Source organism: Sceloporus occidentalis, unplaced genomic scaffold, assembly GCF_023333645.1.
Source record: "Sceloporus occidentalis isolate IW3139 unplaced genomic scaffold, rSceOcc1.0.p SCAF_2, whole genome shotgun sequence".
Taxonomy (NCBI): Eukaryota; Metazoa; Chordata; class Lepidosauria; order Squamata; family Phrynosomatidae; genus Sceloporus; species Sceloporus occidentalis.
In genome coordinates this window covers 90,459,582-90,484,963 of record NW_028316982.1, presented here as the reverse complement: position 1 = coordinate 90,484,963, position 25,382 = coordinate 90,459,582, and the positions used below count along the sequence as shown (strand labels likewise).

General features: G+C 38.0%; 1 protein-coding gene across 2 annotated transcripts in view; it reads right to left on the bottom strand.

The window, feature by feature from the left end:
- Positions 1–310: 310 nt before the first annotated feature.
- The window catches only part of LOC149318669 (E3 ubiquitin-protein ligase MARCHF5), a 29,031-nt gene continuing 3,959 nt past the window's right edge, over positions 311–25,382 (bottom strand). The window contains exons 3-7 of one of the 2 annotated variants that reach the window (XM_089510244.1): positions 10,582–10,784; positions 8,471–8,547; positions 4,712–4,895; positions 3,455–3,621; positions 311–660 (exon numbers count right to left, since the gene is read on the bottom strand). In XM_089510244.1, the coding sequence (XP_089366370.1) occupies positions 544–660; positions 3,455–3,621; positions 4,712–4,895; positions 8,471–8,547; positions 10,582–10,784 (748 nt within the window). In that variant the 3' untranslated portion in view covers positions 311–543. Of the gene's footprint in view, positions 661–3,454; positions 3,622–4,711; positions 4,896–8,416; positions 8,548–10,581; positions 10,785–25,382 lie in introns of both variants that reach the window. The other variant, XM_089510243.1, reaches the window with a different exon arrangement.

The following is a 25,382-nucleotide window of genomic DNA, read 5'->3' as shown; positions in this document are numbered from 1 at the left end:
ATAATAAGTTAACTTTTGCAATCATGAATTTGAGCAGGTTTTAGGTTTTAACTCCATTTTAGCTTCAGTAAGGAATAAGAGAAGAACCCTTATTCACTCATATTAAAATTCCACTTGGCAATTAAAAAACAAGCAGTCCCTTATCTTGGCCCATGTAGCAAAGGACTGTGCATTTACTGCAATAAGCATACAAAAGATATTTCGATACAGTGTATTAATTTTACAACTGTTTGGCTTCTGTTTCAAAAAAAGGCAATTATTTGCCCACAGGAAAATGATTTAGATGTCTTCCGCCAAAAAAAAAAAAAAAAAAAAAAAAAAAAAAATGCAGTGAAAAACAAATCACATTCTTAGGCTCAACAACTAAAGAGAATTCACCCTGCCATAATAAAGTCCTTTATTAGTCTATGTAGGAAAAACAATAACATGACATTCAGCAGCATATCCTCCAATCTCTGCTCCTTCAGCCAAATAATAAAATTGGTACAATGCTACTGAATATAAGTAGATGAGATTGTTAAAGAGTCTGACAGCCTAAGCCATTTAAGCACCTTCTTGCTCAGGATAGTTCAAAATTTTCCGATGAGCTTGTCGCAAATATTGCTGCTGTTTGAAGTAGACCTTGAAAGCTCCTTTTATAGCAACAAAAGCAATTCCACCCTAAAATGAAAGAGAACAATTATTCAAAAGGTACAGAACAAGTTCAGCATCTTACTTTTTAAAACTCGATTTTACACACCCAACTGCAAGCAGTCTTTCTTTTGAAGTTAGCCTAATTAAAGCAATTCTACATAAACTTTGGAGGCCTGCAATTCCCTGTCAGTGTACCACTGCAAAGTTTGTCCTGTATAAAAATATCCCATGCAGAGTTTACACATTCCTTTGGATGCTTTTGTTCATTTAATTTTTAAATGATTATTATCTGCTGTAGAAAAACTGATTTCTATACAATGACTACAGTTAAGAAATTCCTGCAAACCATGGTTTGGAGAACTGGGAATGTGCCATAGGCTCAAGAATTTCCATCTCAGAAAATGTATGGCTTATTGATTTTTAATTGTTCCCTTATCGTAGGCTATCCTGACCAATATTTTTAAAAACAATGGCCATGAAAGATAGAGTAAAACATGAGGTAGTTTTAAAGTCAATGAATAATCAGAGTTCATGTTTGCGGAGTGTTACAGCCTGTTACCTTCATAATCATCATTCAAATTAATTTTACCCAAAGGTTTCAATATATTCTGCAAATAAGAGGCTTAATTTGAGAATCACCAAAAAATGATGACAGTTTCAGCCTGCATTGTTTATTTTAGGGTTTTAAAACTATGTCAATAGTACAGAGAAGTACTGCAATTCAGGAGAAGCAGCAGCAGCAGCAGCAACAGCTTTTCTTTTGCCTTTTTCCTTTCTGTTGGGATCCTTCAGGACTCTCCTTTTGAATCTCTTCTTTCCATCTCTCAGCGGTCCCTGGCTCATCATATCAAATCCAACAGCTTTTGGTACCAAAAGCATGGATCCAACATACAAATTATTTATCTTCAAAGCTCCACAGCTCTTAAGTCCCAATATACTTGATAAAATGTGTTCCTTCACCTCAGCCATCTTCAGCTTTCACTTCCTTCTTGCTCTTCTTCAAGACTACTTTTTCTCTTTTTGCTGCCCTGTATGTTTGAAATTACCTCCCTTAACGGCACTCTCTTTGTTCCTTCTCTCTTAAAGCCCACTCTTCTGTGAAGCTGCTTGCATAACATCTAGTTCCTGCACCCCACTGGAACTGATTTGATAACTTTACCCAAGAATATGCAAGTGAAACAAATATCCCTTCGCTGTTTGTTCCTGCCTCTTACTTCATACTCCTTTCAATTTCCACTTACACAATTTCCACTACCTGTCCTCTTACATTCTGCAGTGGTACGCATGCTGGTGGTGCTTACTGATGACAAACATTTTTAATATTAACTATGAGAAAACAATAAGCAGACAAGCTCAGAGCTCTAAGATGGTTTATTACTTTTAAAATAGCACAATACATTTCAGCCTGTATGAAAAAAAGGCCTTCTTTAGGGGCCTTCAACAGAAATCAAACATTCTCCAAAACACAGAACCAAGAAGTATTCTCACATAGGCCAAAACATGTTGGGCTATTTAAGTAATAAACAGTAGATTATCTAAGAGCATGTGGAGCTTATCTCCTTTATTGTTTTCTGCTCTTAATGTTTTTCAGCACACTATTCACTATTATGAATTATGACCACCACCATATAGGGAATACCTGACATAAGTTTGGAATACTTTTGATGAGAATGGTGACATAGGAACCATACAGACAGCCTGGAAGCTGGGCTGAGGATGTGGCAACCACATGCCATGCCCCCAACCTGGTGCAAAAAGAACCCACAAATTGCGGGCTCCTTTTCTGCCCTGGAAAGGGCATCAAAGGGTTATGACAACCTTTAGGAGGTGCATCATCTAGATGCAGTGGCAGGGGCACACCATGATGCCATGCGTTGTCTAGATGGGCGCACAGCATCATGACATGATGGGGCGGAGTCACAGCATCAAGCATGTGGACACTGTGCTGTGGGTCTGTATCCCCCCCAAAAAAGTTTTGTAATCTCAAACATCCATTTTATCCCTTGCTCTGTTCTCCAAGAATGCTCAAAGACAAACCTTCTTAGATATTTCAGTGGGAAGGCTCCCCACTTTTTATCATCATCCTTTACATGGACAAACAAGAAAATGACAGTGTTCCTGTTTTTCCCTTTCGTTTTCCACTTGTATTGATTTGTTGTTGTTACTGTTATAACTTTAAATAATAAAGAAAGTGATTTATCTGTTCTTGGCAGTGGCACTAATACATTTCTTATTCCTTTATAAAATGATACTCTGGGCTATTCCTAGCTAATTCATGTGATCCTGGTACTTATACCAAGCAAGTCTGTTTTCGTGCCATCCTCCCATGCACTCCAGCATGGTAATGAGTGGTGCATCAAATTAACATTTCAACCTATTTTCAGCAACTTAGACAACTTCAATAGCTTAACCAAAGAATTCTACAGCTATACACTGCAAGAGAATTTGTTCAGCCCATAAGCCAGATAGATTCAAGTTTTCCTCACAACTTGACTTCACTCCACATCCTTGCCATATCACACTCCCTCAGCCTGACTGCCCTTTAACATTTGGTTTTAATAATACTGGTGTGTTTAACAGGGAGTAATGAATGTCAACAGAGATTAATGCATGTGAAGACCTTTCTGTCAGAAATACAACATAAATGCTTCTATTATTGTTTTATTTAAATTTTTATTAACATGGCAGCAAAGGGATTTATTTCTCATGTAACATGTTATTTAACAGAAATCATGCTTATTATGTACCATGTTACCAAAAGGCATAAAGTGTTCTACAATCCTGCAGGCTTATTTCTATGTAGAACATTACACAGTCTTACCAGAATTGTCCTTTGAAGGTTGGAGTTAACACTGCTGAACATCAGCTTGCCAACAATTGTAGCAATAGTGGGAAAGACAAGAGCTCCACACAGAATACGAGTAGCAGAGACGTGATCTGCCAGAGGGTTGGCCTCAGCTGGAATACGAGGAACAGGACATCCAATCCCTAAAGAAAGATGCCATTGCTAACCGATAATTAGAATGCACTAAACCATATTGGTGATATAAATTTAACCTTCCAGTTAGTTTTTCAGTATAAAACTTTGACTGTATGCATATTCAGAATACTTCTATTCTGCAAGAAATCCTAAGAAAATAATCTATGCCAATGGATGCTTTATTTCACACATTAAACTACAGGCCTTCAACCTTCTGGACTATTTAGTGTGTTGTGGAGACTCTCACAAAATGGCCAACATTTAGAGACAATAAACCTGACAATAAATTTGAGGTTGCACCTCAGCTCTAAATACTAACTAAATGACATATTTTCTTGAACAAAGCATAATATAACCATTTCACAGAAGACAAGTTAGTGATAGGAAACATGCACAGAAAGAATACCTCACCTTATCATATGCCCATACAGTCCCCTCCCAGACCACATACAGGCATACTTGTTGCATGAGAAACCCTGCCAAAACACATACACACAACCCTCATCCAGGCAAAACAGACACACAAAAAGAAAACATACAGATCACACAAAAGACAAATGGGCACACCAACTAATACAAAAACTTTTTAAAAAAGCTGAAAGGGAATAGTACCACCATCCACACAGGCAAAAATCCCCCTCATTTCCTGCAACCCTTGTAGCTATCCTATAGCTATCCCTGTAATTTACTTTCCCCACCGGGCAGTTAGGTACATTCAAAATGAAGCACCGGGCAGCAATCCTTATTATTTTTATTTTCTAAGAAGGTTGCCAGGGCAGGAGGCATTTTCAGAAGTAAGAAGGGTCCTAGAAGTCTTTTGAATAGACTACCCTCCTGACCACACCAGGGATTCCAGCAATAGAAAGCATTAATTTTAACACTATAGCTCATATAAACTTTGTCTTACTCTTTATTCTATAATACTTACAACAAGCCTCACTTAAGACACAAGACCCCTCTCATCACAGGCTGTCCAAACTATGTTGTGTGATTTCACTTAGCAACCAGTAAAGGAAAGAGAACCAGTCACGTTTTAAATACTGAGATTTGTCTCATCCCTCCTCCAGAAACAGTCCACCTAGAATTTAATAGCATTACCTGGGAATATACTGTTGAGTATCTGTAGTTTGTTAGAATATTTGCGCCACAATCTAAGCACATAGTCTTCCCAACGAATCATCTTTCCCAATATAAGCATAACCGGGATGGTGGGAAGTCCAATTAAAAGGAACAAGGGATCAGCTCTTTCCATGACATCAAGGCCCTCTTTATGGCCCACAACCTGTGAAGTAAAAACATCACATTATTACATTATGCATGGAACCAACAGACATAACTAGTGACGATTTTATAATGAAATACTTCAGTGGCATTGAACTAGACCATTAAATTGGTGGAAGAGTAGCTGACAGACTGACTACAGAGGTGGAGAAACCAGAGAGTCAGAGCCAAGCTGCTGAGTCATACAGCAACTCAGAGAATCAGGTAATTATCTGTGCCTTTTGCTATGTATAGCTGTAGAATTCACTACACCTTCATGCCAAATAAGCCTGTGTGTACCTTATTAAAAGACATAACTGCATCAAGAATTTGGTTGCACAGAAAAAGATCTTTTAAGTGGTACTGGAACTTCATTTTAACAAAATGCAGACCAGTGGTAAACAAAGAAGAAAACTCATAAATAAAGATGACCCATGTTTCTGCTGATGAATGACTGCACATATAAAAATTAAAATTTGGTATAGCAGCAATAGTTCATTAGACCCATCGGTGCAGTTGTGACAAGTCTGATGTCAATATATAATGTGAGTATACAGATGAAGAGGGAATTGAAACTGATGATGCAGCTATACTCTGAGACAGGAGCTCAAAAAAGTTTGTCTCACATCATTCTGGCCAGAAAAGATGAATAAGATGAATTGTGGACAATTCACTGAAGTTTTATAGGGCCCCCATAATCAGGCTAGTGGCTTACACTCATTCGAGTATTATTGCATTTGTACTGCCTTCTCCACTCAAGGACCTCTCGATAGCATATATAAGGACTGTATCATTATATGAGGTAGCTTAGAATGAGTAAAATTTAAACCCAGGGCTCTGTGGTCTGTGTTTTAAACACTGTCTTTTGGCAACTTAAGGATTCTTACAAGAGAAATTCCTTTGCAGTGCTATGGTCTACCATATATTACGGTCTAATCTTGCACAAGTTATGCTCTTTTCACCTGAAATATCTCATAGGATTGTTGTAACTGTGAAAGTAAAACAGTACAATTTCTATGACCTGGGAGGAAGAGTGAGACATAAATAAATGTAGCATATAAACTTTAAATCCATCCATTGAGCATGCTTAATCAAATCAGTTTTCATATATGGAAATTTTTATCAGAGATTGATAAAGCTGGTTTGGCATATTAGCTAAAAGACTGAGTTACAAATCAAAAAGCCCTAGAGTTGGATCTTGCCTTGACTTATGACTATAGGCAAGCCACTCATTCTCATCCTCAGCTCCCTCTTCAGTTTGTAACCATGAGATTAATACTGATCCATTTTAAGATGTTGTAATACAGCGCACCCGCAGTTTACGCGGATGTGCCATACGCGGCTTTCAGCATATGAAACCTGTGGCTTTCCAAATATTGATGAATTCCATTTCCACCAGCCCTGGCTAGATTGGACAAAGGTAACACATGTTTGGAATAGTAGTTCACCAACAGGTAGAGCCAAATGTTTCCTAACCCAGTTCTGGAGAATCTTTGAATTATTATTATTATTATTATTATTATTATTATTATTATTATTATTTAACAGTTCAGTCATTCAGAACAGGAGTTGAAATCATGTTGTCCCTCAGATATTGGACCGAAGCTCCCAAGTAGCTCGCGTTAGCACAGTCAACAGTGATGAATGAGCAGATGCAATCTAGCAACATCTGAAGGGCCAAAAGATTCCCACTTCTGATTTAAATTTATGACCCAATACAGACGGCCAAAAGCGCCACCAAGGGCTGATTTTACGGCTCTGGAGGGCTGGGTGTCCATATGTGCCCAGCCCTTCTAGCAGAGCCCATGCACCATCTTGCCAGCACCCTGCCCACATGGGGTGTGCAATGACGCGTGGGCATCCACATGCTCAAACAGTGTTCGCCAGAAGAGGCGGTGTCAACGTGCATGAGCGCCATTATGGCGATCTTAAAAAGAAGCTGCTCTAGGCAGCTTCTTTTTTAGGGCATGTGTCGGTGCTGTGCGGTGCGGCTGCTGCGGCACCGACGAGGGGAAATGATGGGTGGCACAGAGCCGCCTGTCTGTCGAGCCCCTATCTCTGCTACTTGAGACATTAGGGCAAGAACAAAGGTAGGAGACAAATATCCCATGCCCTTCTTATCAACTCCTCAGAGTTACAGATGGTCACTGCAAGAAACAAAATACTTGGCTGATGCAGCAACACAGCTCTTATGATTCTTAAAAGTATAATTTAAGTGTCAAAGCTGCCTCATGTCTGCACCATTCTTTCTAAATCACCCTGTGTTAAATAATATAACACATTTTATTAGGCAGGATTATCTAATAGCAAGCAATGGGGAAATTGGTTGATCTTGTAAAGCTGCATTCAGGTATTTTTTACAAGGAAAGGTGTGATAGAAGGGTCCAGCTTGTGGATTATAGCACTGTTAGTCAAAACAGCTAGATAGGCAAACTCAGTATTACACCTGGATTCAATATTCCAATTACTATAGTCCTCCACAACAAACACATTGTTGAACCAAGCAAAAAAAGATAAGCCCACCTGATTTACATCATTATGAATATATGAATCTAATGCCAGAAATTTATCAACTAAACAGTTGTTCAGGGTGCTAAAAGTGGGGAAGAGTAAATCAAACCAGAATCCATTTCAACAACAAAAGCCTCCCTGTTAACAAGATCAACCACAGTGAGAAGCTAGACTGCCATTGCTTGAACATTCTGCAAGAAATGGCCTTACCAGCTGCTAAAATGGTCAACAAAGAGAAGGATTCATAGTGGGAGAAGTGACTTACGAGCAGCAATGTGACAATAAGCAAGAATAAATATATTGTAATATAAGAGCAAGAAGAACCTGAGCTCAGAAGAAAAAGTAACAAGCTCATGAGGTATCTTTCCTAACTCAGGAAGAAGAAGGGATTTATTTCCATCCAATCAGCGGGTATTCTCAAACAGTGAAACACTTTCTGCTCATTTCTCCACTAGGTGTTGTGGAATAAAAATGGACAGACGTGTGTCTAACTATGTTGGACATACTGTATGTATGAATGGACACAAGCACAAATATGTGCAAGATGTGAGTCATCTCAGGATATTAATGAGAAAACCTTATCATAATATATTTATTATTTATTGAACTTATACCATGCCTTTCTGCCTGTTTATACAGGGCAGGAGCGGGGAATCTTTGGTCTTCCAAATATTTTAGCTTAAAATTCCCCTATAGCAGGACCTTTAGGATGGCCATGATGAGGAACTGTGGGAGCAATAATCCCACAACCATCTGGAGGGTCACAGGTTCCTCAGTGCTGGTACACAGAGAGAAGCTGAATGTATGTGCACCTGTTGGACAGGATTTGTAAATCTAAATGTTTGAAAGTTCACAAAGAGAAAGGAAATCGACATAGCTATGGGAAGCAAAATCTGGAGCTAACCTAGTAAACTGTGTTTTTCAATTCTCCCTCTGAATTCTCTTCCTTACCAAAAAAGTATTTCTTCAGCAAATCTCTAGCAGTTTCCAGCTTGATTACAATAATTTAACATTTAGAAAGTTTATGTGAACCTGCATCACTGTTACAGCTCCATAAGTAACAGCTGTCCAGTAGATAGAGCCCACCATTATTCCAGCTGCAGCAAACGGACAGGCTTTAGAGATAAGACGATCTGCTAGATCTAAGACATAAACAACTGGACCTATAACATAAAAGAAGAAATAAGAAAGATCATGAACTGCAAGAGAACATAGCAGTGACACTGTGCTAGTTCTGGCTTAATAAAGTTATGCTGAAATGTAACCAATGGGATATGTGTCCAACTGATCAGGTTAGGAACACATGTTCTACTTCTGTCTTAAAATTACTGTAACATCTTTGTACCAACTAATACTCCACTAAACCACTAATGCTATTCATTATTACATTATTGTATTTGTGACTGGTAGAACTAGATTTTCAATATAGATGCTGTCACTGAACAAACACTAAAAGAATCTTAAGCTGGAAAAATTAGTTTGCGATGTCACCCCTGCTTTCTTTTTACTGCGACTATTATTTCACCCAGTAAATGTCCTAAGTCAAAACACACAGATACAATCTTTTAGGTATTCAGGTAGCTTCTGAAAACAAGAACGTGTAACACAGCATCAATAAAGATGGCAAACCATTAATTTACATTTACACAGAAATTGTACCCATCTACTCATTTGCTTCTCTTTCATGTGTTCTGTTTTGAAAGTCTACAGTAGTATGGCTGTATCTACGCAAAACATGCCAGGGTTCCCCAATTCCCACTAGAACTAGGGATTTTTGCATTTTCCCAGAAGTTTCATTTCAGAGACCAAGAAAGGATACGGTGACTAGGAAGGTTTTAGAAGCCCTACAGAATAGATGTTTGAAAGATCTGCCAGCAAGTCTCTGGATCCTATTTCATATCCCTTTTCATAAGTAGAACAGAAATGGTGAGAACATGGGTAAGGATTCAATGCACAAAGTGAAGAAGTAAGAGCATAATCCCCATCGCCCATAATCATCTAAAACAGCATGTAATCCGGGCATAATCATGAATAGATTGACGAGTGCATAGACTTTTAAAAAGTGAAAGAATTAGTCTATCTGGACTACTTAAACTGACTGTCCCTCCATGTCCCCACAAGACTGAGGATCAAATCCAATTGGCAGTCTCTATAACAGTTCACAAACTGAACCAGTGACTCAATGTACATAAATACTGAATCACAATTCAGCAGCTGATGTTAGGACCAACAATTTGAAGCAACCTAACCTGATTTGCAGTTCTCAGACTAATGTGTGGCTTCGAACATAAGTATATACTTCTCCAAATATTGTGATACAGTTTTCAGTTTAAAAATTGTACCAAAATACATATATTTCAAGTATTCATCCGTATACTCTGTCCAGTTTGTCAGCAATTCAGTCTTATTCCATGGATGGGCAAAGTGTACCTTGAGCCTGCATGCAGCCTTCCAATTCTGTTTTGGTGTCTCAATTCTCTTATTGTCCCATTTTAAAATGGATAGCCAGGAACATATACTGTATATACTCATATATAAGTCTAGAAATTTAGGTCAAAAAATTGACCCCAAAAACCTGAGTCGACTTATCCATGGGTCAATATAACTATTGTATATTAAATCTTATTTAAAACAAGGAACCATCTCCTGGTGAAAGTCAGAGTATAACATGTGAAGCACTGACCTCCTCTACTCTCTCATCCATCCAGCCTTAAGAGTAAGCACAAAGAGTTATGTCTGCTGGACATTGTTTTGCTTTGCTTCATACTTTAGATCCTTTCCTATGTGCCCCTAAATTTTACCCTCGACTTATCCATGGGTTATAGCAAAATCCGTGATTTTGGTCCCAAAATTTGCCCTCAACTTATATATGAGGTCGACCTATAGCTAAGTATATATGGTAGTTATGTCCCCATCATTTTTGACATTTTGCAGTCCCTTCAGGGGATGGAGCAGAGAACTGGCCTCCAGACCTACTGAAGCTGCCCACCAATGGCCTATTCTCTGTTAACAATTCATGCATTTTTATTGTTATGACTGTTCTGAGGACAGGATATAAATATTTTATACAGCAAGTGCAAAGGGAAGAACTAATTGCATCAATTCTGTTCTGCCTTTGCTTCACACAATGTTCACATACAGGTAAAATTATGCATATGAAATGCATAATCTGGATTAAACTCATATGTATATCTTACCTAGTTTTGGAAATACTATTAAGTATTCTGCATTACACTGAGGACAGGCAACTCGGGCTGTACTGTTCCCTCTCTGTTTTTCATCCACCCAGCGCTGGAGACATGTTTGATGAACCCATTTTGTTGAGCCTCTACACCGGCATGGTCTCACCCACTCTGCTGTTCTGTCATCCTCATCAGTGGCAAAACACACCCAACAACTCCTGCAAGATGAACATAGGCCACACATCAGAAAGCTATACTATATACAACAAATATAATAACAGCAAAGTATTGTATCCCTGTCCATTTATCTTGACAGCTTGCTAAATCTGGAAAAGTCAGTTCTTCATAAATTTGTGTTACTAAATCAAATCCACTACATCCTAGTCCAGCAGCTACCTTTATATATATTGCATAGATAGCAAAGATGTGTGTTTAATCCTGAAGCTTCTATTAAAATATTTTTGTATTAAATATGATACAAACATATAATTTTCAGTGCTTTATTTAAGAAAGGCTGAAGGGCGGGATATAAATACCTAAATAAATAATAAATAAATAAATATAAAGTAAACAGTTTAATCCCAAGCAGTAGTGGAGAGATCTGCCGAGTTAAAACCGGAAATGGATTTAAGATTGCTTCCTAAATTCCTTAGTATTTTCAAATCACTGACCAGGATTTATACTAAAAATACTAAATGGTAGTGTACATTCTGAGGACAAGATCCTATTGCCCGCCTTAACTCTGCTAATACAGGAGGCGGCAATGCAGAGGTTAAATGGCTTTGAATCCTACAATGATGACAGCAGTGAGGGTAGGTGGCAACAAAAGACACCTCTATTAGAGCAGTTTTTTCTCCAGATGAAGACAGTGTTCCCCCCTCACTGCTGTTTCTCATGCTGCAGCTCTGCCCTAGCCAAAAAAAAGAGGTAATTTACAACAGTGGAAGTGACCAACAGGATCCTAGCTCAAATCACAAGCAAAGGAATACAATCACACTGTTTGAGCCAGGCCATCCTGTTTATTTGAATTAAACAGAATTTATGCAGGTATGCCTTGGTTAACAAGGTAGATGTGTTCCTTGGCCTTAATTCTTTAATAGAAAATTGGTACCAGAGATAGAAATAACATGGAAAGAACAGAGGGCAGGTTCCTGCATCACAAAAAACAACAACAACAGGCCAACCATTTTCAGTAAACTGTTTATTCCAAATGAATAATATGCACATGTAAAATGAAACAACCAGGTCAGGTAACCCTTGCATAAAGTAAACAAAAATATACTGAACCTTTTAAAGACCAACTGAAAGCTTCTTCCAAAATAAATCCAGGGAAGATTTTATTTCCCCATTCACCAGCCTCCTTTTTTCTTATGATTTTTATTTTGCTAACCAAACTATGTTTTGTTTTTTAAACAGACCAGAGGTAACTCATGAGGCAACCTTCTCTCCTAACCCCTTTTCTCTCTGTTGTGCTGTTCATGCACATTCAAGTAAGGGATTCTGGAGGCAGCTGCTGATTACCTTGCCTGTTGTATGCAGGCACACACAACTACAGTACGATCAGCTAGAACAGAATCCATTTCTTTCCCCAGCCCAAACCTTATTGCATTGTTTACTGAAGATGCTGCTGCAACTCTACACTCAACTCTCAACACTGTCTTTCTCCAGCCCTCCTTCACCATCCTCCCGATACTGGTGCTGCTAAAAATCCTTCAAACTAGACAGAGGATGAAGAAGAAAAGAGAGTGGGTGTAAAAAGACTTTGGGTGCACCTGCACTGTAGAAATAATGCAGGTTGACATCACTGTAAGTGCTGTAGTTCCATCCTATTTGAGCCTGGGATTTGTAGTTTCACAAGGTCTTTAATCTTCTCTGTCAAAACTATATGTCCCAGGGCTCTAAACGACAGAGCTGTGGCAGTTAAAGTGGTGCCAAACTCCGGGGCAAAACAGATGGCCCTAAAGGGGTGGCTTGCCGCCACCACTTTGATAGCTGGATCGAGACTGTGGCAACCACACGCTGCTGTCCTGATCTGGCTTTTTTCTGGCACAAAAAGAAGCAGAAAAATGCCGCTCCTTTTTGCACTGGAAATACACTGCCTTTTCCACCACTGCTGCAGCTTTTTGGCACTCCTGCAGCATGCAGTGTCTAAATGCCGCGCCGCCAGAGTGCTGAAAAGCTGCCCTTGTGTAAACAGCGGAGCGGCGTAATGCCGGCTTCAGGACAGTGTCGGGGCATGCAGCGTGCATACACCATGACCCCATGCCGCCCCGAAGCTGGCATATTTGCCAGTCTGTACCGACCCTTCATTATTTCTACAGCGTATATGCACCCATTTTAAAAAGGAGCTTCTCTATCAAATGCTTTGTTAACAGTGGTATGCCTCCATTTGCTTTTAAGCCAGGGTAATTTTTACAAGATGGTAAATGATATATTTTTTTAAAAAACTTTTATTATTATCATCCACCAAATCAATGATCTCTAAATTCACATTTTGAATTTAGAATATACACTAAGCCAGCTGTATTGTCTGGATAACCATCCATGGACTGGAGCTCCCATGGCTCACCCTGCCCATGAATTGGCCAATATAGGCTTGAGCTCCTGTGGTTTCCCCATCTGTACCACTAAAAACACAGGCTTGCTCCTATGAGTTGTGACCAGATTACTACTTGTGGATTAGTACGTTCTTCAATCCTCTGCACAAACCACTCTTGGTGGTAGAAATAAGTAATTAAGCATAAAGCACTGCAATCCTGTGACAGGGAGTGGGAAGCAACCAGGGAACCCTTGTTACACAACAAGAAGTGTTCTTCCACTTCCAAGGAAACATATTTTCTACACTACATTTAATACATGCAGACTTGTCAAGAAGCTGGCATCAGCTATCACACCTCAGAAAGCAATGGCAAACCTCTACTGAATAAATCTTACCAAGAAAATCCCATGATAGATTTATTTTAGGGTTGTCATAAGTTGGAAACTACTTGAAGGCACACAACAACAAACAGCAGGCCACACTCACTTTTTGCAAAGTTCATGCAAATGCTTAAGGTATGTATATATTTTTATTTCAAATTCTTAAATCCTGCTTTATAAATATATCCTCTTTAGTATAAGTTTCAAGCAATAGAAATTTACGATACGTTCACACTCAAAGGTCCAGAGTCATCACACTTGCTGCTGCCTCCTTGAGTCAGTAGACAAGTGGCAAAACCACCAAGGAGTGACTTATGTACAATAATAAGTATTTCTGTAGTATTCTCACATTCTGGATGTGACTTGTGGCACCTTACTCAAGAACTGTTCAAAGTTGTGTTTTGTATGATTCCTGGGCTTGTATCCAATTGCTGGAATCAATGGGACTAACATTAGTGTTTTAGCATTCAGTGGGTCTTCTCTAGCTGGAATAAGCAACTGAATTAAGGCTTCAGAGTTTATTCAAACAATTTCATAAATGTCTGAGCAGCAATTAATGCTACCTTGTAATACTTACATAGTTTATGCATATGGACAATAGTAACCATCCCATTTGCAAATGTTTCACTCTAAAAAATTTAATTTCATCAAATCCTCTAGAACAACACTAAAAACCCAAGACACACCTATTGAAAACATAATTCTCTAATGAAATTTTAAAAGCAATAAATCAGCATCTCTAAGCAAGCAGAAATGGAGCCACCCCAAATTTTCTTCTCCAATGTAGTGGTGGCTCATGTCTCTGGATCCAAAAATAGCTTTAAATGGATAGAATTAAATAATAATAGATATCACGTTGTTCTATCTAAGAAGCATATGATGCATGCATGACAGCTTCCGAAGCTTGCTCTAGTTGCAGTAAGTGTTGTGGTTTGGTTGTTACCTCAGAACTATTAATGAGGAGAAAGCTGAAGAACTGGGGCACTCATGTAAAGCTGTGAAATGCCTTCAAACAACCCGAAACCCAGAAAGGTCTGAAGTTCAGTTGGATGATGGGGAGAATAAAAAATGACAACACAACCTTGCAAAGTAACACTCCTGAATTAGTTATTGAAGGCTGCCCTTTGAAGCTGAAAACATGTTTCATACTTGAATATAGGTCTAAAATATAATGGATGCTAGTGATACTTCTGAATTCAATTTTCACATTGTAATGAAGCAAAACTGTGTGTATCTTTAAATTATTTTTATCTAATTCATTGCTCAATAGCTATAATTTAAAGAACACATGGTTTACAAAAAACAATAATATGATATGCTCTATATTTCTAAGCCTTTAGCAAACTATGAATAATAGATGGAAAATCCCTTGTTTTCTGTCATCAACTTTATTTTGCTATTGACAGTAGCTACAGTAGAAAGCTAAATAAAACCATTGACACAAGGATCTTAGTTCTTGCCAGATTTTCCATTTTCTTGTATTGAATAAAACATTAACTTGATCCTAGTACAGAATCAGGTCGCAACTAAGACAGCAACCAAAATAGAAACAGCTGGCTAGGTCAAACAAAGCATAGTTTCTGAAAACTCAAATCTCAAGTACTTGTTCTGCAAAAAACACATCAAGTGGCATTAATATATTTTTCCAACACTTATGCTATAAAAACACACAAACAGGCTTATTATTTCAGCTTTTGAAATATGATTTTTCATTCTATACATGCTACATTTACCAGAAGATGCCTGCTTTTACACAAAATAAAGGTAATGTATTAGTACCTAAAACTGGCATTCTGAAACTATAAGTATGTTTCTGACTAATGCTAGAAACATCGCTCCTCAAAATCCAAGGATTGCTAAAGTGTAGAACGAGAGAACTCTTACAAACCTACATTTTGGAGATGGGCCAATGTGAAATGTCTCATTTTCAGACAAATTTGGACTGCAACTTTAGAAACTTGGTTATCCAATCATCTTGAACATCTCTATATTCCAATACAGGTGTGACTCTCTTTGTTGTGTCCAAAGTTTTTAGTGAGTTTTTTTTAAAATGCCAGTTTCCAGATTCTTCAACAAGTAGTAGTCAATGTACCCAAAATTACATATATACTGAAGTTTGAAATTTCCTTTTTCCTGCCTATCTGGAGCAAGCGGGAGGAGAATAACCCAAAGTAAAGGATGTTGGGACCTTATCTGCTGGGAAATATTCAGTTAAGCCAAATAAAGGAATATCTAAAACTCCTTTAACTTGGTTTTTATATTACCTTAATCAAAGGTAATATAAATATAGTCTTTAAAAGCAACCAGGGGAGTTAATAGACTATTGCAGTTTTATATGGAGGATTAGATTTGCACTATGTTAAAGCCTTTTCAAATGGCATATAAGAACAATCTAAAAATATTAACAATTATGTAGTAGCCAGAACTATACAGTAAGCATGCTGTTTTCCCCAAATACAAAACAGAGCTTATTTCCTTTTAAAAACTAAATTTCACAATATTCATGAGAACCACAAAATGAAACTTTGCAGACTATCTTAATTCCTTTCCCCACCAGATTCAGGTCAAAACCACATGAATCCAAAGAGAAAAATCCCTGAGTTCACATCATCGCTTGCACTTGTCCAGAGCTATCACAATTGATTACGCAACATAGAACTGTTGATAAAAATGCTTTTATATCCTGCCAGACCATTTGGAGGAGATAATGTTTAATTTTTTATGTTTTCTGTGAGATTGCAGAGAAAGTGACCTATTTGGACTTCTGATTGCCAACTAAAGATTGCAAATGCTATCCCAGTCCTCAAGTGTTGGTATTTGCTTGCGTTTCCATTTTTGTGCAAAAAGAAGTCTTGCTACAGAAGTCAGGTATAATATTGTTCTCCAGTGCTGCCTCTGTGTATCTTTATCCATCATGTGTGTTATTTTGAGTAAGTAAAATTTAGGATTAGTGGGGTAATGTAATCCTAAATATTTGGGACATTGTAATTCAGTTTTATTCTGGCTCCCCCTTGCCCAATTGTCAGTTCAACCACATATGAAAACATGTATTGACACATTATTGGCATTTCCAACATCTATTGTCATGCATTTTATATATATTTTTGCAAGTTTGGCCAGTGTTAGATACCACCAACACAGCATTCTGTAATAATTTTTTTTAAGACTCTGTTCTGTGTTGTTTTCCAAGTGCCTTCCCAGTGTTCAATTTCTATATCATGTTTTACATTATTGACTTCACTTAATCATAGATTCTTTTATGACCTCTTATTCTAATTTACACTTTAGTTGCAATTTATACAAGTTGGATGTCTTCTTACTTCTTTTTTTCAGGGAAGACTTTATCAAATTCATTTTGTTCCGCCTCCAATCCTCCTAATTTCAGGTCCATTTAATTTTTCCCCATTAACTGTTTATGTAAGAAGCACTGCATTCTTAACCATTCCTTCTCCAATGCTTCTCTAAATTTCATCTTGGATTTTTTCTGTGTGTCCTCTGCCAAAATATGCTCATATTTTATCCAATTCTCTTCCTTTGATTTCCACCTCCCCAAAAGACTATGTGATAAAGAGGGATTTTGTTGTATTTCTACCAATTTTTCAAAAGGCCTTTTCTAGCATAATAATTATTCAATCCTTTATTTTCCTTCATTTTTCCATATCAGACATAAGCATGCCATGCATATTTCAAATTTTAATGTTCTTTCTCCAAACTGACCCTGTAAGGGGCAAAGCAGACCTACCTAAAGGGATGGCTTCAAGCTGGCCCCACCAAAGCCGGATTCAGGCAAGCACACGCCGCAGCCCCAATTTGCCTTGAAGCTGGCAAAGATCTGCTCCTTTTTCAGCTGGCAAAAAGCCGGGTTTTCCCACCCTGCAGCGTCTTGAAAACGGGTGTTCCATATTTAAACAGCTGAGCGTCTTCAAGACATCTTGGGGGCATGTGGTGCCTAAATGCTATGCCCCCACCCACCCAGAAGGCTTTACAGGGCTGTCTGGCTTGGCCCATAGGCAGGCCAAATGCAGAATAGAGTTTTGAAGTTCAAGACTGCCTCTTTCTTTCTGAATTTCTTTTTGTTAATCAGATTCCTAAATATTTCACTTTTTTCTCTGTTTTAAAGCCTGATCTTTGACTTAATGCTACGTCTGCAGCAGTAAAAAGATTTCAGCATCTATGACTGTTTTTTCTTTATTGACCTTGAAACCTGAAAACTCACCCAAGTCATTCACTAGCTTCCATCAATTCCTTAATAATTTTAAATGAGTCTTTATTACCAGATCATCAGCATAAGATTTCAATTTATAACTCTGGTCTTTTATTTTTATACCCTATCTCGGTTATTTCTAATGTTTTTATTCACCTTTAATAATGGCAATAACGAGCTTTGTTGCCTTGTTGCTTCTTCTATGTTGCATGGTTATTTTCTCAGTGCTGATGATAATTTGCACCATTTGTCTCTTATATATTGATCTGATTCACATGATAACATTACCCATTTTCTTAAGTGTCTCTAACATAAAAGTCCAATTAACATTATCAAATACTTTCCCCGCTTCGATAAATAGCATTGCCTTTTTTCCATTATTTTTCTGCCAGAATCACTGTCAGAATCTTATAGTCACAATTTAAGAAAAGTATCAGCCTGTAATTTTTTGGATATTTTGAGTCCTTCCTTTCTTTGAAAATTAACAATATATTTGCTGTGTTCCAGTTTAACTAGGAACATAACTGGTCTTTAAAGAGGAAGAAAGGAGCTTCTTCAGAAATTTTGACTGCACTGCAACATTTTAATGAAATAATGGTCATTAGAATTCCCAGAACTGATATTAAGTATTTCACATTCCTTATTTTTTAGCTTCCTTCGAAAAGAAAAAACATATTTTTGGACTTTAAGGTTAAACTAACATTAAACTCTAGCAATAGTTTGTTTGAGCATTCTTCAGAAAATCAGTAGGAGAATATTCCAAACAAATTATTACTGAGACCTTTTAATTAAATTATAGTTGTGCATATGTGCCCTCAGTGAAACTGCAAACTTCTTGCTGTATACCAGGTGTGTTTTAAGCAGTTACTTAAGCACTTAATCTTAGTTCTATTTAAAGACTTCACAAAGCTTCCTTATCATATTATACCACTAGGCTAGAATTTTGTGCCTTGTCATTCTCTGCTATGTACATAACTTAAATGAACAGTGACTTTTCTTCAACTGTAGATGACATAATGTTTACTCTGTTTGATACCTCCAAAGAGAAAATGAGAGCGGGGACATCTTTTTTTTTTTAAACTCTTAAAATAGTGTTTTCTTTTGGAAAGAATATCTTCCTTTTTGCAGATATATAAAGGATCCAAATACTACACATTATAAAGCACCACTTGCTTTCCTGGTTATATACAAAACCTAAGGTATGCATTTCCTTCTTTCATGGGTTACAATTATTTTGCATAATTGCAAAATTGCTACCCCAGTAAGTTTTGGCTGTTACAATATTTGGCTGGTATCAAACTGCGTATATTACTGTTGGAACTGCTTCTGTTTGCCAAATTAGGTGGTGATAGCAACTGCATTTATATACTGCTTCATACTGCACCAAGCAGTCTCTAAGCAGTTTATAACTGTAAGCAAATTGCCGTCAACAAGCTGGGTACTCGTTTTAGCAACCTTGGAAGGATGCAAGGCTGAGTCGATCCTGAGCCCCTGGCTGGGATTGAACTCACTTGTGGTTTATGAGTGAGAGGCTGGTGTATTGGCATTTAACCACGGCACCACCAGAGCTCCTAATGATCTCCCTGTCTCAGTACCTGTACATCTTCACACAAAGTCTGCTTTTTTCAGGTAATGTTTGGCTGCAAGGGGTCGGAAAAAGGAGAAAGATGCACAGAGTTACTACAATCTTGGATTTAAAGCACTAAAACTACCAAAACACCTTTTAGTAATTACAACTGTGCCTAAAAAGCTCCTTCACTAAGCAGTTTTCAGTTTGAACAAAAGGAACAAAGATGGCGTTAACTTATTTTTTAAACAAGGCCTGAAGTAGGTCCCTTTTAGGCCTGAAACAGACGGGCAGGAAAGTGAGGCTTCTGGCCATTCTGGGGGGCATGGTGCTTAGATGGTGTACGCTCCCAGAATGGCCAGAAGCTGCGCAGAGAACGTGTCCAGCTTTGTCAGCATTCTGTTCGGGTTCACAGCAGCAGCTTGGATGCATGTGGTCACTGTTGTCCCACAACAATTGAGGCAGGAGTGGACCCATGTGCATGACCTCATAATCAGCACGTTTTAACTAGACAAATGCTTTAATGGTAGAAACATATCAAATTAACTTAACGTGTGTATATCTTCTAGTTAAAAAAACAACAATAGGAGTGTGTGTGTGTATATATATATATATATATATATATATATAATCCTTCATCTTCAATTTCTTTTACTATTCTATACTTTGACAGAAATTAACATAGCTATATAAGAGCCAGCGTAGTGTAGTGGTTCGAGCGCTGGACTATGACTCTAGAGACCAGAGTTCAAATCCTGGTTCTGCCATGGAAACCCATTGGGTGATTTTGGTCACACTCTTTCAGTATCAGAGGATGGCAATGACAAACCTGTGGCTTAAATACCCTAGAGGCACCAGGTCCTGTCTGATCTTGGAAGTACTTGGATGGGAGACCGCCAATGGATACCAGTTGCTCTGGGCTACATTGCAGAAGAAGGACCTGGCAAAACTGCCTCTGAGTATTCCTTGCTTAAGAAAACTCTATGAAATAAGTTGACAAGTGAGTTGAAGGCACATACAGACACCTACCATTTTCTTCACCTTTCATTGTTGTGCCACCTGCCATGCTGTCTTGATTGTAGGCCCTTGGGACCTATAGGGAAATGTTTTCCATTTTCCTTCAGAAACAATCTGAAATAATGTTTCTCTTTCTCTGAAACATGCCCGCACATGTATTGTGCTATATAACTAAATGATCATTCTCTTCATTTCCCACATTCAATCTGCAAGTATAACTGCTTATGTTGTAGAAATGGTGTGAGACACAGTCAACAGGCTTGGGGTAAGCCCCAGTTCTTCAAACTTAGAAAAAATAAAAATAAAAATTTAGAAATTATTGGGACGGGGAAGGTGAACCCAAGAACTGCCCAATGAGGAATATGTATGCTCAGTGGCCCCAAGATGGTGATTGGTTGGGGAAAGGTGAGATGGAAAAGAGAGAACAGAGAATGAAGTGGCTGGAATCCTGGACAGAAGCACTTCACACAGCAATGTTCTGTTGCAGGTTCCATTTGTGTTTCCCAGTCCTCTGAAACTCATTTTGAGGGTGCACTGTGGGTCTGAAAGAGGAATTGCTCCATCCCATTCCTGCTGATGCAGCTAGTTCCATTAGCAAAATTACAGCATTAGATCCCACCCATCAATATACCAACCTGTACTAAAAATATGAAGTTAAAATAAAATAAAAAATCAGTAAGCACAAAATAAAACCAAGAATTAAAATAAAAGAAAAAGTAAAGATAAAAGACAAATCTAAAATCTTTTAACTGAGAATTTTACACCACATCATTTGTTTTAACCTTTGTAGGGTGTCTTGAGTCCTAGACTGGGTAAAATATAGGTTAACAACAAAGCTATTCAACAGATAACTGCAATCCTCTCTGTGAAGAGAAATTTCCAAGTAAAACAAGCACCATAGATTAAAATTTCCTATAATCACCTATTTGATCACCAATAGCAAAAGAACCCTGAAAAAGAGAATAGACAGATAACCTTTAAGATCCAAGCACGCTGACATGAACAAAGCTGTATAGTTATGCACTTAGGACATATTGGTAAAACAGGAGACTTAAAGTATTGTGTTTGGTGGTCCTTATGTAGACTTGTCTGTAGCTGCACCATATGGGGTAAACTCCTGCAGCCGTGAGAGGGTCTCTCCTGTCCTTAGCTGAGCACAGCATTTGCTGGATTTTCTTGGTCGGTATGTAGACCATTTGGAGATTTTGTTTGCTCACCAGTTTCCCTATTCCATCTGTGACTCCTTTAATGTATGGTAAAAATACCTTTCCTTTGAGTGGTTGGTTGTCTTCACTCCTATGGTTTTTTTCTGGGTTTGGCAAAGTCTACATAGGGACCACCAAACACAGTGTTCAAACACGGATCAAGGAACATGAGAGACACTGCAGACTGGGTCAGTCATAAAAATCAGCAGTAGCAGAACACGTTATAAACCATCCTGGGCATAAAATGCTGTTTGAAAACACTGAAATTTTGGACCAACAGGAAAAGAAGAAACTCTTAAAGTGAACAAACTTTGGCTACCAGTCCTGAAAAACACCACAATCAAAACCCAGCAAATGAAAATTAAAACCATCCAGGGTGAGGGAGCTTTCACAGCAGATAATGGATCATTAATTAAATAGACGCCCTGAGGCCTTGCCATTCAACAAGAGAATAATACACAGATTAACATGTACATTACTTCCTCTCAACCAAGAGTATATAAATCCATATTCCGTGCGAAGATCTTTTTCAAAATTCAAAGACCTCTGTAACCTAGCATAAATAGTCCTTTGGAGATATCATTCCATATGAGATCCAAAGTACACATTCCAGTGCTACCTTATTAGGTCAACCGAAAGGGTGCAAAATACATTATGCTAGCTTTTGAACTCTACTGGCTTTTTTTTTTAATCAGGCAAAGATAATAACAATAAAAGGCCAGGGAAGAAAAGTGGTGGTGTTAGAGTCACAAGTTTGCATCTTGCTTGAGGGGTTTGTCTATGTATTTATGCATGTGCCTTCAAGTTGCCTGTCAACTTTCCTGTTTGGGGTCACCAAGTGAATGATAACTTATTGGAACAAGAAAAATAATGAAGTCTGAGATATAAAACAATCATACAAGGCATTAAAATATGTTTGCTTATGAACCAGTATATAAACCGCATTATCCTTTATGATGTACAATGAACACACTGAAAGTAAAAGATATGCTTTATTGGCTCCTCTACAAAGTCAGCACTGCAGCAACTAGAAATAAGTTAGGCGGAGCCTAACATTTTATAATAAAATCTAAAGTTCCAAATCTTGTGCCTCACACTTTCTTTTCTTCATCTTGTTGTTGTACGGATGCTTCAGATTATTATACAGCCAGTTATGTAGTGGTTTGAGTGTTGGATTAGGACTTCAGGGGACCAAGATTCAAATCCCCATTTAGCCCTGAAAACCAACTGTGCTTTGGAAAAGTCAGACTCTCTCAGCCTCAGAGGAAGGCAATGGCAAACTCCCTCTGAGTGTCTTTAGAAACTGGCTGGTTTGGGGTGAAGGACAGCTTGATAGCGGGGTATCAGGCAACGGACAGCACAAGAGAAGCGAAACCCAACCCAGCCGGTTTTAATGGGCATGCAAGAGGAGAATTTTTAAAAACGCAGTCGGTTGAGTCCGTTGTGACACTTAGTTCAGTTGGTCTGCTCTAGTCTAGTCAGGATCTGGTTGGTAGTTCTACCAAGAGAGAGGGAGCAGTATAAAGAGTGGTTAAAAACCTGTGGAGTGTTTGATTTTAAAATACTCATACTAACCTTGACGTTAACTTATACAAAATACTTTACTTCTGTATGTTATCAATTAAAGTTACTGTTTGTTTTACAGTGGTTGACTCTGACTAAAGTAATTACTATTAACCGTAAAGAAGAACATACACACTACCTAAAATACTGAAAGTGGTTTATGGAGACACTTGGGATCCTAATTATTATACACTTAAGGATAGTGTTGAAAGGGTAAAAAGCAGGGCAAGTGCTAGTGACAGGGGTCCTTCTGAAGTTAGTAGATAAAAGCAACCTAGGTCTTTAAAAAGGTCCCATCACACCTTCTGAACAGATTTTCTCAAGAAAGCATGATAGATTTACCCTAGGGTTGCCATAAATTGGAAATGACTTGAAGGCACACAATGACAATTTTTATCCTTTTTAATCTTATGAGTTAGTCAATAAAAACTGTGTATCTCAGTACATTTAGGAGGTCAACTAAAATGATTCCATTTTTACTTCAGTTGAGCCATGTATTCTAATTTCTGAAGCCCTCTTGGCTCATTCTGCTAGTTATTGCGCTTCTAAATTAAATAAATATTTTTGTAACTACATTTTCCCAGTCTTCAGGACCAACAACTTCAGTGTCAGAAAATATATTCAGCTCAGAAGGCTACAGATGGACTTTAATCTCCAACACCAAAAAATGAAGGTAAGTAGTTTTATCTCTAGTTCAATGATTCTCAAATGGTAGGGTGGGACAAAGTATTTATTTTGTTGCTGTTATTGTGTGCCTTCAAATCATTTCCGATTTATGGTGACCCTAAGGTGAACCTATCATGGGGTTTTCTTGTCAGGTTTTTTCAGAGGAGGTTTGCGAATGCCATCCGCTGAGGCTGAGAATTTTTTGAAAAATCTAATACAATTTACTATTTGTACTGAACTATAAGCCAAACTTATGTGTGAATCGAGGGCAGGTTTTTGAAGCCAAAATCGTGGATTTTGATATTACTTGTGGATACACTGAGAATAAAATTTAGGGACACGTAACAAAGGATCAAAACGATGACAAAGAACATACAAAATTCCAGTAGGCACAACTGTTTGTGTTCACACTAAAGGCTGGATGGATGAGAGAGTAAAGGGAGGTCAGTGCTTCCATGGCAGATTACACTCTTGCCTTTCACCAGGGGATGGATCCTTTTTAAAATAAGAGTTAAAATACAGTACTCACTCTGACCCATGGATAAGTTGACATAGGTTTTTAAAGTCAATTTTTGACTAAAATTTCTACTTATATATTAGTGTATACAGTAGGTAATTTATTGTGTTGCAGTAGCAGTATATACTTATTATTTGTTTTCCCATAATATCATTATTGAAAAGGAATTTCTGGAATAATATACAGTTTAAAAAAGGAAACTATGTATACTATATATGACTATGATTGCTCTGTAAATATGAAGGCCTAACGGTTCATTAATTATTAATCAATATTAAGTTTCTGTAAGTAGGCACACTTCCTAACGATTATCAGAAGTCATCTCCTTTGCAATCTGAAGTATGCAGCTCTACATTCCCAAAGGAACAGTGGATACAGCCAATTTGTAACTTGCAAGGGGAAGCACTGAAAGAATGACATCTATTATGAAACCCTTTGGTATTAGACCAATTTGATTAGAGGAAGCATCTTGAAATGGCAGTTGAGAAGGAGGCACTATTAAAAAACACACACACACAAATAGCAAGGTCACAACTCCCACAACAGGTTTAATATTTGGTTTGAAGTTACAGCCACTATTCAGCTTCAGAAACCATTGAATTTATTAGACCCTGAGAGTACCGTATATACTCGCATACAAGCTGACCTCATGTATAAGTCAAGGGAAGGTTTCAGGGTCAAAATCATGAATTTTGATATGATCCATGGATAAGCCAAGGATAAAAATTAAGGGTATGTAACAAAGGATCAAAAGGAAAACACACTTCTCTCCCTTCTTCTCTGGACCTCTCCTAACCACCTAACACCACTTCCCAGATGCTGGAGGAGAAGTTTGAAAATTGGATTGGGGAGGAAAGGAAGTGGAGTTAAATGTGGTGTTTCTTTGATGTGAAGAGAAGGCTTTCAGATCGGACTGGTAAGGGGAAGAAGAGGAGCTAAAAGGGATGTTCCTTTGATGGGAAGAGAAGGCTTTCAGATCAGATTGGGAACCTCTTACACATACACACAACCTCCTCCCTCGAGGCGTGAAGAGTGGGGCATCAGGCGGTGCTTGTTTCAGGATCTTTCTAAGTGGTATTATTCTATTGACCTGAATATATGTTGACCCAGAATTTTAGGGTCAATTTTGAGGCATAAATTTCTTGGCTTATGGTCGAG